We start from the raw sequence: 19,507 nt of genomic DNA, 5'->3' as shown, positions 1-19,507 counted from the left end.
GAAATGATACATGTAGGACTGTCAGTTAATCACTGTTAGCCCATGTCAGAATCAGGTTTATTATCACAGGGCAAATACAAGGAAATCTGCAGATACCGGAAATTCAAACAACAGACACAAAATGCTGGTGGAAAACAGCAGGCCAGGCAGCATCTATAAGGAGAAGCACTGTCGATGTTTCGGGCCGAGACCCTTCGTCAGGACTAACTGAAAGGAAAGATACTAAGAAATTTGAAATTAGTGGGGGGAGGGGGAAATGCAAAATGATAGGAGAAGACCGGAGGGGGTGGGATGAAGCTAAGAGCTGGAAACGTGGTTGGCAAAAGTGATACGGAGCTGGAGAAGGGAAAGGATCATGGGATGGGAGGCCTCAGGAAAAAGAAAGGGGGAGCAGGGAGCACCTGAGGGAGATGGAGAACAGGCAGAGAGATGGGCAGAGAGAGAGAGAGAAAAAACCAACAACTAAATATTGTCAGGGATGGGGTAAGAAGGGGAGGAGGGGCATTAACGGAAGTTAGAGAAGTCAATGTTCATGCCATCAGGTTGGAGGCTACCCAGCCAGTACCCAACTGGGAGACCGTTTCACTGAACACCTACGCTCGGTCCGCCAGAGAAAGCAGGATCTCCCAGTGGCCACACATTTTAATTCCGCGTGCCATTCCCATTCTGATATGTCTATCCATGGCCTCCTCTACTGTCAAGATGAAGCCACACTCAGGTTGGAGGAACAACACCTTATATACCGGCTGGGTAGCCTCCAACCTGATGGCATGAACATTGACTTCTTTAACTTCTGTTAATGCCCCTCCTCCCCTTCTTACCCCATCCCTAACAATATTTAATGATTTTTTTTTTCTCTCTCTCTCTCTGCCCATCACCCTGCCTGTTCTCCATCTCCCTCTGGTGCTCCCCCCTCCCCCTTTCTTTCTCCTGAGGCCTCCCGTCCCATGATCCTTTCCCTTCTCCAGCTCTGTATCATTTTCGCCAATCACCTTTCCAGCTCTCAGCTTCATCCCACCCCCTCCGGTCTTCTCCTATCATTTTCCATTTCCCCCTGCCCCCACTACTTTCAAATCTCTTAGTATCTTTCCTTTCAGTTAGTCCTGACAAAGGGTCTCGGCCTGAAACGTCGACAGTGCTTCTCCTTATTGATGCTGCCTGGCCTGCTGCGTTCCACCAGCATTTTGTGTGTGTTATTATCACAGGCATGTGTCATGAAATCTAACAGCAGCAGCAGCTCAATGCAATACACAATATAGAAAATAAATAAATAAATAAATAAATAGATAAATCATTTACAGTATATGTATATTGAATAGATTTTAAAATTTGTGCAAAAACAGAAATAATATATATAAAAAAAGTGAGGTAGGGTTCAATGTCCATCTCAGAATCGGACAGTAGAGGGGAAGAACCTGTTCCTGAATCACTGAGTGTGTGCCTTTAGGCTTCTGTACCTCCTACCTGATGGTAACAGTAAGAAAAGGGCATGCCCTGGGTCCTGGAGGACCTTAATAATGGATGCTACCTTTCTGAGACACTGAAGATGTCCTGGGTACTTTGTAGGCTCATACTCAAGTTGGAGCTGACTAAATTTACCAACCACTGCAGCTTCTTTCAGTCCGGTACAGTAGCTTCCCCCCACCCCCCAATGCCAGACAGTGATGCAGCCTGTCAGAATGCTCTCCACAGTATATCTATTGAAGTTTTTGAACGTTTTTGTTGACATACCAAATCTCTTCAAACTCCTAATGAAGTATAGTCACTGTCTTGACTATATAGCTGCATCGATATGTTGGGACAAGATTAGGTCCTCAGAGATCTTGACACCCAGGAACTTGAAACTGCTCACTCTCTCCACTTTTGATCCCTCTATTAGGATTGGTATGTGTTCCATCGTCTTACCCTTCCTGAAGTCCACAATCAGCTCTTTCGCCTTACTGATGTTGAGTGCCAGGTTGTTGCTGCAACACCACCTCACTAGTTGGCATATCTCACTCCTATACACCCTCTTGTCACCATCTGAGATTCTACCAAAAATGGTTATATCATCAGCAAATTTATAGAAGGTATTTGAGCTGTGCCTAACCACACAGTCATGGGTTTAGAGAGAGTAGAGCAGTGGGCTAAGCACACAACCCTGAGGTTTGCCAGTGTTGATTGTCAACAAGGAGGAGATATTATCACCAATCTGCACAGATTATGGTCTTCTGGTTAGGATGCTGAGGATCCAATTGCAGAGGGAGGTACAGAGGCCCAGGTTCTGTAACTTAACAATCAGGGTTGTGGGAATGATGTAGTTAAATGCTGAGCTGTTGTTGATGAACAGCACCCTGACATAGGTGTTTGTGTTGTCCAGGTGGTCTAAGTCTGTGCAAAGAGCCATTGAGATTGCATCTGCCATTGACCTATTGTGACAATAGGCAAATTGTGGTGGGTCCAGGTCCTTGCTGAGGTCGTTGTTCAGTCTAGTCACGACCAACCTCTCAAAACATTTCATCACTGTGGCTGTGAATGTACTTGGGTGATAGTCATTAAGGCAGCTCAGATTATTCTTCTTCAGCACTGATATAATTGTCGCATTTCTGAAGGAAGTGGGAACTTTCGCCTGTAGCAGTGAGAGGTTGAAAATGTCCTTGAATAGTCCTGCTAGTTGGTTGGCACAGATTTTCAGAGCCTTACCAGGTACTCCGTGTGGACCTTCCACCTTGCAAGGGTCCGCATTCTTTAAAGACAGCCTAACAGCGGCATCCGAGACATAGATCACAGGGTCACTGGTGATTAATAAACTCAGAAATTAGTATTTTCTATCAGTTAATTATCTGCTCTAATTGTTAACTGCACGGCAGTTATCGAACATAGCCCAGCATATTGCCTTGGACATCTGCCCTCAGACACTCACACAGCTGGGTCCCTGTTGTCTCAGCCCCAATTCATAGAGTTGGACAGCTCAGGAACAATGCAAGGCCCAGCTGACCCAAACATGGCCCAGCCTCTAACTCCTCTTTCATCTGAGAGAGTGAGAAGTAGAGGAAAGAAAAGAGAAAGAAGTGGTGGACACTGACAGGGGATGGGCAGATGGACAGAGAGAAGAAGGGGACAGAGATTGGAAAGAAAGGGAAGAGAGAGGGAGTGAATAGAGAGTGATCATACAATAATATAGATATTCTTATTGCATAACTATATGATTGAAATCACGATTATTTTATTACTCATGATTTTTAAAGTTTAGAAAACTAGAAACATAGAAAACCTACAGAGCAATATAGGTCCTTCGGACCACAATGCTGTGCTGAACATGTACTTATTTTAGAAATTACCTAGGGTTACCCATAGCCCTCTATTTTTCTAAGCTCCATGTACCTATCCTGGAGGCTTTTAAAGATTTTATCATTTCTGCCTCAACCACCATCACCACTCACTCACTCAGTAATAATTCCACTCACTCACCACTCTCTGCATAACAAACTTACCCCTGATGTTTCCTCTGTACCTTCTTCCAAGCACCTTAAAACTGCGCCCTCTTTTGTTCGCCATTTCAGCCCTGGGAAAAAACCCCTGACTATCCACACGATCAGTGCCTCTCATCATCTTATACACCTCTGTCAGGTCACCTCTCACCCTCCATCTCTCCAAGGGGAAAAGGCCAAGTTCACTCAACCTATTCACATAAGGCTTGCTTCCCAATCCAGGCAACATCCTTATAAATTTCCTCCACACTCTTCCTATAGGTTTCACACCTTTCTTGTATTGAGGTGATCAGAACTGACTAGGGTCCTATATAGCTATATAGTGGGGTCTGACTAGGGTCCTATATAGCTGCAACATTACCTCACGGCTCCTAAATTCAATTCTACGATTGATGAAGGACAATACACCACAGAGTCAACCTGCGCAGCAGCTTTGAGTGTCCTATGGACTCGGACCCCAAGATCCGTCTGGTCCTCCACACTGCCAAGAGTCTTACAATTAATACTATATTCCGCTGTCATATTTGACCTACTAAAATGAACCATCTCACACTTATCTGGCTGTCTTTACAATCTAGTTAAAATTATAATTTGCACACTGCAGAAATTGCAACATTGAAATGATACAATTCCATATTATTTGGAGCTGTAATGATGAAAGGAAGGAATCTTAAAAGGTATATGAAGGGTAATTTTTTTATACTCCTCACATTATTTTAATAGGAATAATACTATTTTTAAGAAAATGACATTAGTACCACCAAAATAAATGATTTTCATGTAGAAGTAAGAAGTTATAAATAGGAACTCTGCTTTATGCAATTTCTTGTTATTTGTTGTATTGTAAGAGTGTGGCAGGATTTGTAGCTTTAGGTCATGGCCAAACTGCAGCCAGACCAGTCTTTTGACCAGAACAGGATTATATCTGCAGAATAATGGAGCAGAGAGAAGTGTATACAAAGCAAGTGACGCGCTTATCATCAGTCAAATACTGCTCCAGGCATGAATATGCAGCTATAACTTTGCTTATACACTGCTAAAGCAGACTAGGGTGATTGGTCAGCTCATCAATCGTATTAAATGGCCAGTGTCTACCAGTATTCCTCAGGGGAAACTGCAATACATCAAACTATTCATTTTTAATACTGACCTCTTACTGCTGCTTATTGACTGATGCACCCAATGCCCATCCCTCAGCAGCAGCATGGGTAAGATTTCATTTTAGTCTTTCCCCTCTCCTGCCCTAATTCAACCCCAATGCCCTTCATCTGAACAGACCATAATAATTTTCTCTGTTTATTTTCTGAAGTAACCTTATTAACATGAAATCTCGAGGTAATCCTTGATTGTCAGGATTGTCAAAACTGATTAATGTGTTTTGTTCAATATTAGACCTTTGGTAAGTCAGAAGTAGGCCATAAGTGCCATCTCTCTCTTCCTTGAGAAGAGCAAGCTTGTTGAGGAGGTTGAGAGAAATAAGGAATTAAATAATAGGCTACAAAGCATAACAGAGGAAGAAATGGGTGGGAGCTGTGATATTTAGATTTTTCAGGATATTTTACACCACTGTTAAAATATCTGTTAAAAGCTTATATTAAATATCTTTAACAACATCCTCATCATTATCCCTCAATAAACATGTAAACCGACTATGTGCATCTTACATTATGCGGTTACTGCATTTCCAAATCTCTCATTGGCTGTCCATCTCTTTCAGGCTATGAAGTAGCTGTAGAAATGCAACCTTATTTTACATTGTAAAATACATTTAACTAAAGACAAATAAAGATCGAAAGGAGTTATTAGGATAGTGAATCAAATAATTGGTTAAGGAAATAGATTTGAAGAATGTCTCCGAGGAGAATGAAGTGAGATGAGGCAGAGAAATTCAATTCAGGTTCAAGTTTATTGTTGACACAGTAATAAAACTGTGACGAACATTCAGTCCATGATGACAGATGAAAAGAGCTCATCTAGTTCAACTGCTGTTTTTATTTCAACAAGCACAATAACAGAGCACCAGCACTCAGTGAGAGCCCACTCAGTCACATACAGATGGGGAAGGTGATCGTCACACACTTTGGTTACAGTCATGGTGATTCACAAACACACCTGAATAGCTGTATCACCCAGTGTAAAATGTAAAAATAAATGAACTTGAACGTCTCACCATAATTCCACAAACACATTTTCAAACAAGAACAATAAGTAGAGCTGGCTGCTAGGAAAGCTTGGGTGAACTGTCAGCCCCAGAATGCCTCAAATACAGATGGTTTAGATGCTAGGAAAATTAGGTTCTTTTGTAGCAGCTTAGTACATGATAAAATGGGACAAACATAAGTTAACATAAATTTAAGTTAACTAGGAGGGATTTAGGGAGGAAATTCCAGAGTTCTGGATCTAGGCTGCTGACATTAGAACTGCCTACAGATGGATGAAGAAAGTTAGGGAAGCAGCAAAGGCCAGACTTTCAAGAAGTACATCGAGAATGTTACTTCCTTGCAATTCTATCCCCGAAACTCTTTTAATGAAGGTCTGTCACAGGGTTCCACTGTAAGTGGGATGGGTAACATAAAGTATAAAATAATTTGTTCATGGAGCACAAGATGACAGAACTATCAGGGCAGGAATGTTTTAGTATGTGAGTCCAGACAATTGCGTAAGGAAACTTTTACAAGATCCATCTCCAAAGAAATAGGCATGTGAACTCAGATCATGACTCACGTGGAAAGCAGGCTATGAAGCTGTCTGTTTGCAGTGGTCCATTTTAACAGAAGCTGGATTTGAATGTGATGTCTAACATAGAAAGAACAAAGTAATGAATTATGATATCTCACAATGATCTTATTTGTATTTTCAATTCCTCTTGCATCATGCACTGGTTAAATACCTGAAGAACCAACACCTACAGCAACATCTGGACACAGTGCAAAAGGAATTTATTGTGTTTAACAGAGAGAGGTAAGTCAACTCTGTTTGCAGTGCAATGGTTTGAGCATAATTTTATGTTTATTAATAATATAATAATTTGTTAATGTACAGTTCACCTTGATCTTATAGAATGATGTGCTTGGACTTTGTTCAGAGCTATGAGCATTCTTCCTCTCGTTTTCTTGCTATAATGCTGCAGTTACAAACACTGCTCTCTGACCAATGATGAATTCTTTTTATCAATTATCTTACTTCTTGCTTTACTTCCATGCAACTTTCTTTTCAGATCTTCCAACTCTTCATTGGTTGTTATGATGTGTAGTTAGTACTCATTCAAATTCCATTTTCCTTACTAGTGTGGCTACAGAAAGGAGACATCTGTTAATTCACTGTAAATTGACATATAAAATGTTTTTCAATTGACTCCATGTTGGGTTTTTTTTTTGCTGCATTGTGACCATATGGAAGCCGTGATGGTCAACAGCAGAGGAAAGGTTATATGAGGGATTGTGGGAATGGACTCTTGTGATATTGTTGAGTGATATTACCAACAGATCAACCAAGTCTTGGTTGCCTCAGGTACTAAGACATCTATTTTTACTGAAAATGATGCTGTTGGAGTCTCAGCAAAGAACAATGAGCTGAAATCTAGCAGGCTGGCTGCATTTAAAGTGGATATTACCTGGTCCAGATAGGATGCAGGGCACTTTGATGAAGAAATAAAGCAGAAAACTACAGAAGCCCTGGCCATAATCTTCCCAACATCTGTAGACTCAGCGCTTCTTTCTCTCAGGAGGTGAATCTCTGGAATTCCTTATCCTGGTGGTTATGGAAGCTGGATCACTGAAGTTACTTGAATAGGTGGAGGATACTTACTTACATTTATTTAGATTATAGAATTCAGGGCTATGATGAAATGGCACAGAAGAAGAGTTAAGGCCTGGGCAGATGAGGGTAACATGTTCATGTAGAAAGGTAGGACAGGTTTGTGGGGCCAAGTGGCCTTTTCCTGCTCCTACTTCCTTTTACTTTTTACTGGAAAACTGAAAATATTACACTCTTGCTCAAGAAGAAATGTAGAAATAAGCCCTGTAACTACAAACCAGTCATTTTAAGCTTTGTTTGAAGCAAATTCTAGAAGAAATGACAATTGCCCACATCAGGGAACCCAGGATCCATTTATTAAAAGCAAGTCATGATCATGTACCATAGAACTTGTTAATAAAATAATAGAGGGCCAGTGAGGAATGTGTAGTCTTCCAAAAGGTTCTTGATTGGTGCTGAAGTATGACAAGTCGTTAATATAAAGGTCTATAAAAGAGGGATTTTGCAGCAGGAAATAATAGGCAGTTGAAGGATGATTTTCAGAATGGAGAGAACTGTGCAGTAGAGTTCTCCAGGGCTTGGTACTAGGAACGCTGCTTCTCATAATACATATTCTTCCGTTAAACTTGGTTGAAGACCCCACTTGGAATACTGTGTTCAGTTCCGGTCACCTCATTGCAGGAAGGATGTAGATACTATAGAGAGGGTGCAAAGGAGATCTACAAGGATGTTGCCTAGATTGGAGAGCACGCCTTATGAGAATAGGTTGAGTGAACTTGGCATTTTCTCCTTGGAGCAACAGAGGCTGGAAGGTGACCTGATAGAGGTGTACAAGGTGATGAGAGGCATTGATTGTGTGGATAGCCAGAGGCTTTTTCTCAGGGCTGAAATGGCTAACATGAGAGGACACAGGTTTTTAAGGTGCTTGGATGCAGGTACAAGGGGGATGTCAAGGGTTAATTTTTCACACAGAGAGTGGTGGGTGCGTGGAATGCATGGCCAGCGAAGGTGGTAGATACAATAGGGTCTTTTAAGAGACTCTTAGATAGGTACACGGAGCTTAGAAAAATAGAGGGCTATGTGGTAGGGTAATGCTAGGCAGTTTCTAAAAGTAGGTTTCATAGTTGGAACAACATTGTGGGCCGAAGGTTAAAAAGACGCTTATAGGAGTTATATACAGACCTTTGAACAGTAGCCAGGATATGGGTCCAAATTACAATGGGAAATAGGACAGGAATTCAAAAGGGCAATGTTACGGTAATTATGGAGATTTCAATATGGAGGTAGATTGGGAAAATTAGTTTGATGCTGGATACCCAGAGGGGACATTTGTAGAATGCAGCTCAAGGGGATCCACTATTCTGGACTGGATTGAACTGGTTTTGATCAGGGAATTGAGGCAAAATAATTCTTGGGATGGAACCCACTGGAGGGGTAGTAATGAGGGACAAGGAAATGGAGGACGAACTGAAGACGTCTTCATCATTCTTCACTGTGGAATACACTATCGGTATGCTGGAAGTTCACAAGCATCAGGAGGCAGAAGTGAATGAAGTTACTATTACTAGAGAGAAGGTTCTTAGGAAACTGAAAGGTCTCTGTGTGAGGCCAGTTTTCTGTGCTCAGTGTCAGATGTGGGAGGTCCTGGAGTCTCCCAGCCTCCCAGACGGCCATATCTGCACCCAGTGTGTCGAGCTGCAGCTCCTAAGGGAAGTTAGGGAACTGGAAATGCAGCTCAAGGGTTTTCTGGTGTTGTCATCATCGAGAATGGCAGCTTAAGTCACTAGCTCCTCCGGAAAAACGCGTACTAAGCCCCATTAACCCATCAAATATAATATTTTTCAAAAAATATTTGAACTGAAAAGAGGGACAAGAATGGGGGAAAAGAATGGAAATTTAAAAAGCGACAATGCGGAGCCTGCGGCCAAGAGGAGTGCAGAGAGCGGCTCTCTTACCCAACCGCATGCTAGCGAGGCGGACGCTGGACCTTGTTCAGGCAAAGCGGTGAATATTTTTGAAATCCTGAAAGAAATAAAGGAGGTCCAGAAAGATATAAAGCAGCAGCTCCATGATATTAAGTCAGAGCTCGCCAGCGTCAATCAAAAAAATAGTGGTGGCAGAGACTCGAATTGAGAAGATGGAAGATCACGTTCAAAACGTGGAACGGATACTGAATAAGACAATAAAAATATTACATCACCAAGAAGGTAAACTGCTTGACCTGGAGGGAAGATATCAGAATCTACAACGTTCCTGAAGGAGCTGAGGGCTTGTCTGTGACGGAGTTTGTCGGAAAGTTACTGCAGGACGCGCTGGAGCTTCCCTCGGCTATGGAGCTGGAAATCGAAAGAGCCCACCGCACACTTGTCCCAAAACCTACCCGGGATAGAAAGCCACGCTCAATAATAATTAACTTCCTTCAGTACAGCACCAAGGCGGAGATTCTACAAAGGGCCTGGGGTAAGAAGAGAGTGTTTTTAGAGGATAAATTAATATACTTCGACCAAGAAATCCTCCAGAAACACAAAGAATACTCTGAAGTAAAGCAAGTACTAAAGCAAAATAAGATTAGATTTCAAACTCCATACCCTGTTAAACTTTGAGTGTTTTATGACAACGGGACACGGTTGTACCAGACAGTGGAAACGGCAACTACAGACATGAAGGCCCGTCTGCATGACCAAAGCGAGGGAAAGCCTGGTTGAGGAATTATCCCGCTCCACTTGGGAAATAGTGTAAGAATTGAGAAGGCAGGAGACGGGAGGAGGCCAAGAGAAATATATCAGGAAGAGACTGGGAGTTTCCCAAAGACAGTCTTCAGAAGAGCCATAAGGTTTGGCTAACTTTAAAAATGTTGAGAAGCTAAACGGAAGCAGAAGTACCACAGTTTTTCTCTGTGCTTCTCCTCATATAAATCAGGACATAGGAAAGGAGTTGCTATTCTTATCTCAAGTAAGCTAAATTTTGAAAAAGTATTCGAAATGGGAGATAAAGAAGGCAGATATATTCTGGTAAGGGGGAATATAGACGGCAATTCAGTTACTCTGTTGAATATATACGCACCCCCAGGAAGTGATATTGGGTTCTTTCAGAAAATTACTGATATTATGTTAACGGAAACAGAAGGTCTCCTGATATGTGGGGGAGACTTAAATTTACAATTACAACCAAACTTAGACTCTTCCAATGGAAAAACCTATGAAACAAAATCTTTACATAAGAAAGTTAATACACTTTTTGAGGATGTTGGTTTAATTGATATATGGAAGGACCTTTTCCCTGACAGAAGGGATTACACTCATTATTCTGCTCCCCATTCTGTATATGCAAGAATAGACTATTTCATAACATTTGGAAAAGACAAAGACAAAATAAACACCTGTGGAATTGGGACAATAGATGTAAGTGACCATGCACCTATATATTTATCTGTTGATTTTGACCGACAACCAAAGAATACTATTTGGAAACTAAATTCAAGTCTATTCAATGATCTGTACTTCAAGGAACAAATTTTTTAAAAATTGGTCTCTACTTAGAATTTAATGATAATGGAGAGGTTTCACCTCCCATTTTATTTGGCTATGCAAGAAATCAGGAAAAACTTAATGTTTCTGAAACAGAGACATTATGAAAATGGATCAAAATCTATGAAAATACTGGCGTGGAAACTGAAAAACAAGATAACTGAAAATACAATTCACAGAATTAGGGACCCAAGAACGACAGTGATAAAAAATAAGCTAAGTGAAATTCAAGAAGTTTTTGAAGTGTTTTACGAAACTCCCAAAGTCCCAGGGGGAAGCATAACCCAAATTGACACCTTCTTGAATTCTCTAGAGTTACCCACTTTAAGCGAAGAACAAAATAGAACAATGAATCCTGACATAACTGAAGTTGAACTAAAAGCTGCAATTAGTAGGCTTAAATTAAGCAAGTCACCAGGATCAGATGGGTATATGGCAGAGAATTTAAAAATGAGTTAATTCCTGTTTTACTCCCCACACTGAACTGGGCTCTAAAAAAGGCACAAATGCCACCCAGTTGGAAGGAAGCGATAATCTCAGCTATACCGAAAGAAGGCAAGGATAAAATGGAATGCAGGTCATTTAGACCAATATCCGTTCTTAATGTAGATTATCGGTTATTTACCTCCATCATGGCCAAACGATTAGAGGAGTTTCCACCCATACTGATACATAACGATCAGACAGGTTTTATACAACAACGCCAGACCCAAGACAATATACGAAGGACACTTCATATTATGGATCGTTTACAAAAAAATAAAATTGAAGCAATAGTGATAAGTGTGGACGCTGAAAAAGCATTTGTTTTGGTTAAATGGAATTTTCTTTACAGAGTTTTACATAGATTTGGTTTCCAAGACATAATTATTAAAGCTATACAGACACTATATGACAATCCTACTGCTAGGATTAAAATCAATGGATATTTATCAAATAGCCTTACCTTGGAAAGGGGCATGAGACAGGGTTGTGCATGGTCACCACTACTCTTCGCGTTATATCTCGAACCATTAGCTCAATACATCAGACAAAATGAAGATATCGGGGAATTACTATTAAAGGGACAGAGCATAAATTGGCTTGTTATGCGGATGACATCTTGATCTACCTAGGGCAACCAACATACTCTTTACCTAAATTGATGCAATCCTCTGAACAATATGGTCAATTATCAGGATACAAGATCAACATAGATAAAACCCAATTACTTTCATATTAGTATAGCCCACCAAGAGAAATTGAAAGTCGATACCCCTGGGCATACAGAGTCTTTCAAATATTTGGGCATCATTATGCCAAAAGATTTGGCAAAATTATCAGAATGTAATTATCAGCCTTTATATAAAAAAATTAAGTAAGATGTGGCAAGATGGAACCTTTTTCAGTCTGAGTTCAAGGATTGAGTCTATTAAAATGAATATACTGCCCAGACTGTTATATCTCTTTCAGACCCTACCAATAGAGATTAATCAAAATCAATTCAATGAATGGAACAAGATGCTCTCAAGGTATATTTGGCAGGGTAAAAGGCCTAGAGTTCATCTCAAAACTTTGCTATTAGCAAAGGAAAAGGGGGGGATGGGGCCTACCTTCTCTTAGAGATTATTATTTTGCAGCACAGTTGAGAGCTGTGATATGTTGATGCAACCCATCATATGACGCTCAATGGAAAAACATTGAGGAGCGGGTACTTCCCATCCCCATACAAGCAATTTTGGCTGATAACAACCTGCAAAGGTACATAAATACTATTGATAACCCATGGGTGAAATTGACTCTTAAAATATGGAAAACTACTATAAAAGAATATAATCCAGAGGGAGATATTGTAATTCTTAAATAGTGTGCATATAACTCAGATTTTACACCAAATATATTGGATGTTCGATTTAAGGACTGGACAGCTAAAGGAATAACAGTTCTTTGCAACATAATGAAAGAAGGAACACTATTCAGTTTTGAAATGCTTAAAGAGAAACACTTATTAGAATAACAAGATTTTTATCGGTATTTACAGATGTGACAATATGTTAATAAGATGCTTAAAAATGTAACCAAGGCAAAAACATGCTTGATAGAGCTCTTTAGAAAAGCATATAATTCAGATAATGGTAGTAGAATCATTTCAAGCATGTATAAGGAGTTGTCAAATCTTAAAACACATTCGACTTCATACATTAAAACGAAATGGGATAAGGAAGGAGGGATAATTATATCTGAGGAAGAATGGACAACAATATGGAGATATCAATGGAAGTGTACCAATTCACAGAAATGGAGGGAATTTGGATGGAAAAACTTGATAAGGTATTTTATTACACCCTCTCATAAATCCCATTATGATAGTAATCTCCCTGTTTGCTGGAGAAATTGTGGAAATCAAAATGCAAGTCATTGTCATATTTTTTGGGACTGCCCTGTTATCAAAAACTATTGGAGGGGGATACACAATGCCCTACAAGACATCTTTAAATATGAAATACCCTTAGAGAGTAAGACCATATATTTTGGATATATACCTCAAGAATGGTAGAAAAGAGATAAATATTTAATGAATATACTGTTGGTGACTGGTAAAAAGACTCTTACTAGGAATGGTTATCACAGGAGAGCCCAACTTTAAATATGTGGATGGAAATTACAATGGACATTTACAAAATGGAGAAGATAACAGCATCTGTTAATCATAAGCTGAAACAATTTGATTTATACTGGGAAAAATGGTTCAACTACATAATGCCTCAAGCCTGATTTTATTCTCACAAATCAATGAATCTGTTGTAAAAAAATAAGATCACTCCCTACTTGTACATAGTTCTTTCCTTTTGCTTGTTTTTTTCTTTCCACTCTTTTCTATAAGTGTATACCTCAGATAAATAGATTTGTGATATATATGATTATATGATATATATGTACAATGTCTGAAATACATCTTATGGAAATGTTTGATGAACTTCAATAATAAAGTAAATTACAAAAAAAAGGAAATGCAGCTCGATGACCTTCAGCTGGTCAGGGACAGCGAGCAGCTGATAGAGAGGAGTTACAGGCAGGTGGTCACACCAGGACCACAGGAGACACACAAGTGGGTTACAGTCAGGAGGGGAAAGGGGAAGAGTCAGGTACTAGAGAGTACCCCTGTGACTGTATCCCCTTGACAAAAGTAATCCTGTTTGAGTACAGTTGAGGGGGGACAGCCTACCTTGGGGTAGCAACAGTGGCCGTGCCTCTGGCACAGAGTCCAGCCCTGTGGCTCAGAAGGGTGGGGAAAGGAAGAGTAAGGAAGTAGTGATAGGGGGCTCTATAGTTAGGGGGTCGGACAGGCGATTCTGTGGACGCAGGAAAGAAAATCGGATGGTAGTTTGCTTCCCAGGTGCCAGGGTCCGGGATGTTTCAGATTGCGTCCAAGATACCCTGCAGTGGAGAACAGCCAGAGGTCGTGGTACATATTGGTACTAATGACATAGGTAGGAAAAGAGAAGAGGTCCTGAAAACATACTACAGGGAGAACAGCCAGAGGTCGTGGTACATATTGGTACTAATGACATAGGTAGGAAAAGAGAAGAGGTCCTGAAAACATACTACAGGGAGTTAGGAAGGAATTTGAGAAGCAGGACCTCAAAGGTAGTAATCTTGGGATTACTGCCTGTGCCACGCGACAGTGAGTATAGGAATAGAATGAGGTGGAGGATAAATGCGTGGCTGAGGGATTGGAGCAGGGGGCAGGGATTCAGATTTCTAGATGATTGGGACCTCTTTTGGTGCAGGTGTGACCTGTACTAAAAGGATGGGTTACACTTGAATCCCCGTGGGACCAATATCCTGGCAGGGAGGTTTGCTAAGGGGCTGGGGAGAGTTTAAACTAGAATTGTTTGTTGGGGTGGGAACCAAACTGAAGAGACTGGGGAAGAAGCGGCTGGCTCACAAATAGAGAAAGCCAGGAGACATTGTGTGAGGGTAAGTAGGTGATAGAGAAGGGACGCGTTCAGACCGAAGGTTTGAGATGTGTCTATTTTAATGCAAGGAGTGTTGTGAACAAAGCGGATGGGCTTAGAGCGTGGATCAGTACTTGGAGATATGATGTGGTGGCTTGGAGAGACTTGGATGGAACAGGGACAGGAATGCTTACCTCAAGTGCTGGGTTTTAGATGTTTCAGAAAGGACAGGGAGGGACATAAAAGAGGTGGGGGGTGTGGCTCTGTTGATCAGAGATAGTGTCATGGCTGCAGAAAAGGTGGATGCCATGGAGGGATTTTCTACAGAGTCTCTATGAGTGGCGGTTAGGGACAGGAAAGGGTCAATAACTTTTGCTGGGTGTTATTTATAGGCCGCCCAATAGTAACACAGATATCAAGGAGCAGCAAGGAAAACAGATCCTGGAAAGGTGTAATAATAACAGAGTTGTCGTGATGGGAGATTTTAATTTCTCAAATATCGATGGCCATCTCCCTAGAGCAAGGGGTTTAGATGGAGTGGAGTTTGTTAGGTGTGTTCAGGAAGGTTTCTTGACACAATATGTAGATAAGCCTACAAGAGGAGAAGCTGTACTTGATTTGGTAAATGAACCTGGTTAGGTGTCAGATCTCTCAGTGGAAGAGCATTTTGGAGATAATGATCATAATTCTATCTCCTTTACAATAGCATTGGAGAGAGATAGGAACAGACAAGTTAGAAAAGTGTTTAATTGGAGTAAGGGGAATTATGAGGCTATCAGGCAGGAAATTAGAGGCTTAAATTGGAAACAGATGTTCTCAAGGAAAAGTACAGAAGAAATGTGGCAAATATTTAGGGGTATTTGTGTAGAGTTCCAATGAGACAGGGAAATTATGGTAGGGTACATAAACCATGGTATACAAAGGCTGTAATAAATGTAGTTAATAAGGAAAAGCTTACAAAAGGTTCAGAGAGCTAAGTAATGTTAGAGATCGAGAAGATTATGCTAATAGGAAGGAGCTTAAGAAGGAAATTAGGAGAGCCAGAAGGGGCCATGAGAAGGCCTTGGCAGGCAGGATTAAGGAAAACCCCAAGGCATTCTACAAGAATGTGAAGAGCAAGAGGATAAGACGTGAAAGAATAGGACCTGTCAAGTGTGACCGTGGGAAAGTGTGTATGGAACTTGCTGAAATAGCAGAGGTACTTAATGAATACTTTACTTCAGTACTCACTATGGAAAAGGTTCTTGATGATTGTAGTGATGAATTTCAGCAGACTGAAAAGCTTAGCATGTAGATATTAAGAAAAAGGATGTGCTGGAACTTTTGGAAAGCATCGAGTTGGATAAGTAGCCAGGACCGGATGACATGTACCCCAGGTTACTGTGGGAGGTGAGGGAAGAGATTGCTGAGCCTCTGGCAATGATCTTTGCATCATCAATGGGACCGGGAGAGGTTGCAGAGCATTGGAGGGTTGTGAATGCGAGTCCTGACGTAGGATTCTCTAAAGGTTAATTTGCAGGTTGAGTCAGTGGTGAGGAAGGAAAATGCAATGTTAGTATTCATTTTGAGAGGACTAGAATATAAAAACAAGCATTTAATACTGAGGCTTTATAAGGCAATGGTGAGGCCTCACTTGGTGTATTGTGAGCAATTTTGGGCCTCTTATTTAAGAAAGGATGTGCTGATAGTGGTTTTTTGTATGAATACCAATTGATGGTTCTCTACCTTTACTTGCTGGAATTTAGAAAAATGACTGGGTGGGGGAAGACATTCTCATTGAAACCTATTGAATGTTGAAAGGCCCAGATTGAATGGATGTGAAGAGGATGTTTCCTATAGTAGGGGAGTTTAAGACTAGCACGCATAGCCTCAGAATAGAACAATATCCATTTATAATGGAGATAAGGAGGAATTTCTTTAGCCAGAGTGTGGTTAATTTGTGGAATTTGTTGCCACAGGCAGCAGTGGACAGCTAATTGAGTATATTTAAAGCATGAGTTGATAGGTTCTTGATTAGTCAGGACAAGAAAGATTACAGGGAAAAGGCAGGAATATGGGGTGAGAGGGAAATGTATCAGCCATGATCAAATGGCGGAGCAGACTCAATTGGCCAAATAGCCTAATTCTGTTCCTATGTTTGATGGTCTTATGGAATAGAACCCCCATCTGCTGGCGCACATCTCGTGGCTGTTGTGCAGGGCATGTAGCTGGTGCCATACTTTAGTGACGTTGTATTTATGGTGCTGCAATAGTTTCATCCACTTCTTCCCACAAAGGGATAGGTGTGAGAAGTCTGGCTACACAGGACCATGTGAACTGTATGTCCTCCTCTCACTTTCCCTTTGCACTCTAAGAACACCCGTTAAAGTAACCAGATCTGGTCATTTGCTTTGTGCAGAAGATCCATCACTATCCTTTGCAAACACTTAGAGCATTATATAAGCAGATAGTAGTAAATAGCAATTAGTATCTGATATGGCAAGGAGCCAGTTGTGGTCCTTCCTGCTGATAAATGTGCTTCCATGTGGGAGAGGCTGCAAGAGAAAAGTAGCTGGAACATTGGCTTTGATTTTCTTTTACTTTTCCCATTGTAAAGCACTTTGAAAAACATAATTTCTAGGCAAAGTGCTCTATAATTAAGTTATTATTATTATTATTATTATTATTATTATTACTACTACTACTACTACTACTACTACTACTACTACTACATCAGGATCTAACAGTAAATTCTTAATTCAACATCAAGCCCAAGTCTCTTGAAAGCCATCTGGTTCAACTTCTATCACTTGGTTTTACAGGATTTTCAGATGGAAAATATACAAGTGTTTCCAAAGATTCTGTTGAACTGAAAGCAAGAGTGGGAGGTGTTCAAGATTGTTTATTGTCATTCTTCAGAACACGAGTGTAAAGGAGAACAAAGTGATTGTTACTCCAGATCCGAAAGCACATTGAAACACAATAAGCATGAAGAACATAAAAACATGGTGAATATAGATATAAAAGTAATAATTTAAAACAAAATGTACCAGTAACTGACATATACATACTGTAGTCTGATTTTATGTACATGAAGTTATGCATAACTTATAGTGGTAGTGGAAGGTGGTGGTGTGTGTTAATGGGTGGAGATGTTGATCAGCTTCACAGCTTGGGGGTCAAGTCTTGCTGACAGAACCAATTTACTTGTGCATAGTATGTAAATCCCATTTGGAAGATGATGTGTCTTTTGAGTACTGCAATGTGAAGTGAAAATCACTTTTATGGAATATTTTTGAGCAGTGTTGTATCTCTGGATGTGCCTTTCACCCACAAAGTTGCTTATTTTTGTTGGACTTTTTGACATTCATTCTTGGTGTCATTGGTAAGATCAGTAGTCAATACCCATTATTGAAACTGCCTTATTGGGCTGCTGCAATCTTTCAGATTAACATGCTCCCATAGGGAGTTCCCACACCAGTGACAGTGAAAGACTGGTGAGCAATAGGGTTGTGTGCATCTTATAGAACATAGAAATCTACAGCACATTATAAGTCCTTCAGCCCACAATGTTGTGCTGACCATGTAACCTACTCTAGAAACTGTGCAGAATTTCCCAACCGCATAGCCCTCTATTTTTCTAAGCTCCGTGTGCCTATCTAAGAGGCTCCTAAAAGACCCAATTGTATCTGCTTCCACCACCACTGCTGGCAAGATGGGAACCAGCAAGTGGATGTTCCCTGGCTCCTCTTGGTGGTTCAGTGTTGGAAATTGCTGTCAGTAGCCCTAGTGCATTGTGTAGATGGTACACTGTGGTAGAAGGATGAGTATTTAGGGTAGTGAATGAATATAATCAAATGGATTGCTTTATCCTATCAGATTCTTGAGAATTGGTGGAACTGCACATCCAGCTAAGTGGAGAGTATTCCATCACGCTGCTGAATGGTGCCTTGTTGCAAACTATATCATTATATTTCAAAATTGATGTTAAACTTTGGTTTATCCTAACTAATGTTTCAGCCCTAAAATCATTAGAAAGTATTAGGCCAGAACTTGCTGCCAGAGGCAACACATCAGTATTCTGGATCTAAGTGGTGTATGTAAACTTACATTTTCCTGTCTGCCGCTGTGAACTTGTCCTTTGCAGCTGGTCTAACCTTGAATGACAACACATTCCTTGGTGAAATGATACTACTGATGTAATAGTATCCCATTGGGGAAGGAGTAAAGAGGCAGCCCCAAAACAGTTGAAATAGCAAGAGGCTAAAATTGGAAGCTAATTCCTTCAATGCTTTTCTTGTGTGTGATAAACCAGTTTTCGATAGTATTAGTAGAGAAAGGGACACAGATTATTAATCTGGATATCTGCAACTGGAGACATCGAGGAATATTTTTGCTCAAATTTTCATTGGATATTTTGTTTTTAAACATAGTGCTGGTATGTCTGAATTCTGTGTGACGCAATATGCTTGAAATAGCAATCTGTGGAAGGAAAAAGGAATCTCAAAATAACCTTAGGCACAGTTTGGTTTCTTAGTAACAGTCTCACTCCCTTAAGGTTTTTTTTGTCAAGTGCTGCCCTTGCGTTCATGTGCTTGTGTATGTGTGTGTGTGTCTCTATATATACGTATCCAGAAATGAATCCCCAGTCAGTAGCACCTAATACATAATGTAACAATGTTATCACATTGTACACCTCCCATGAAATTCATTCCTGAAATTAATATCTACACAATACTTGCTGATGGTACACAAGAAAATCCTCCTATTCATTCATTGCAATAATGAAAATTATATCTTTTAATCACAAAAATTATTTCAGTCTTTTATTTTACAT

General features: G+C 40.4%; 1 protein-coding gene across 1 annotated transcript in view; it reads left to right on the top strand.

Moving 5' to 3' along the window:
• LOC132405119 (serine/threonine-protein kinase 32A-like) overlaps positions 1-19,507 on the top strand; it is a 419,454-nt gene that overhangs the window by 382,520 nt on the left and 17,427 nt on the right. The window contains exon 11 of the mRNA XM_059989823.1: positions 6,367-6,431. Coding sequence (XP_059845806.1) covers positions 6,367-6,431 — 65 coding nt within the window. The remainder of the gene's footprint in view (positions 1-6,366; positions 6,432-19,507) is intronic.

This window comes from Hypanus sabinus, chromosome 15 (assembly GCF_030144855.1).
Source record: "Hypanus sabinus isolate sHypSab1 chromosome 15, sHypSab1.hap1, whole genome shotgun sequence".
Lineage (NCBI taxonomy): Eukaryota > Metazoa > Chordata > Chondrichthyes > Myliobatiformes > Dasyatidae > Hypanus > Hypanus sabinus.
The sequence above is the reverse complement of the archived record's forward strand: the minus strand, read 5'-3'. Positions and strand labels throughout refer to the sequence as shown.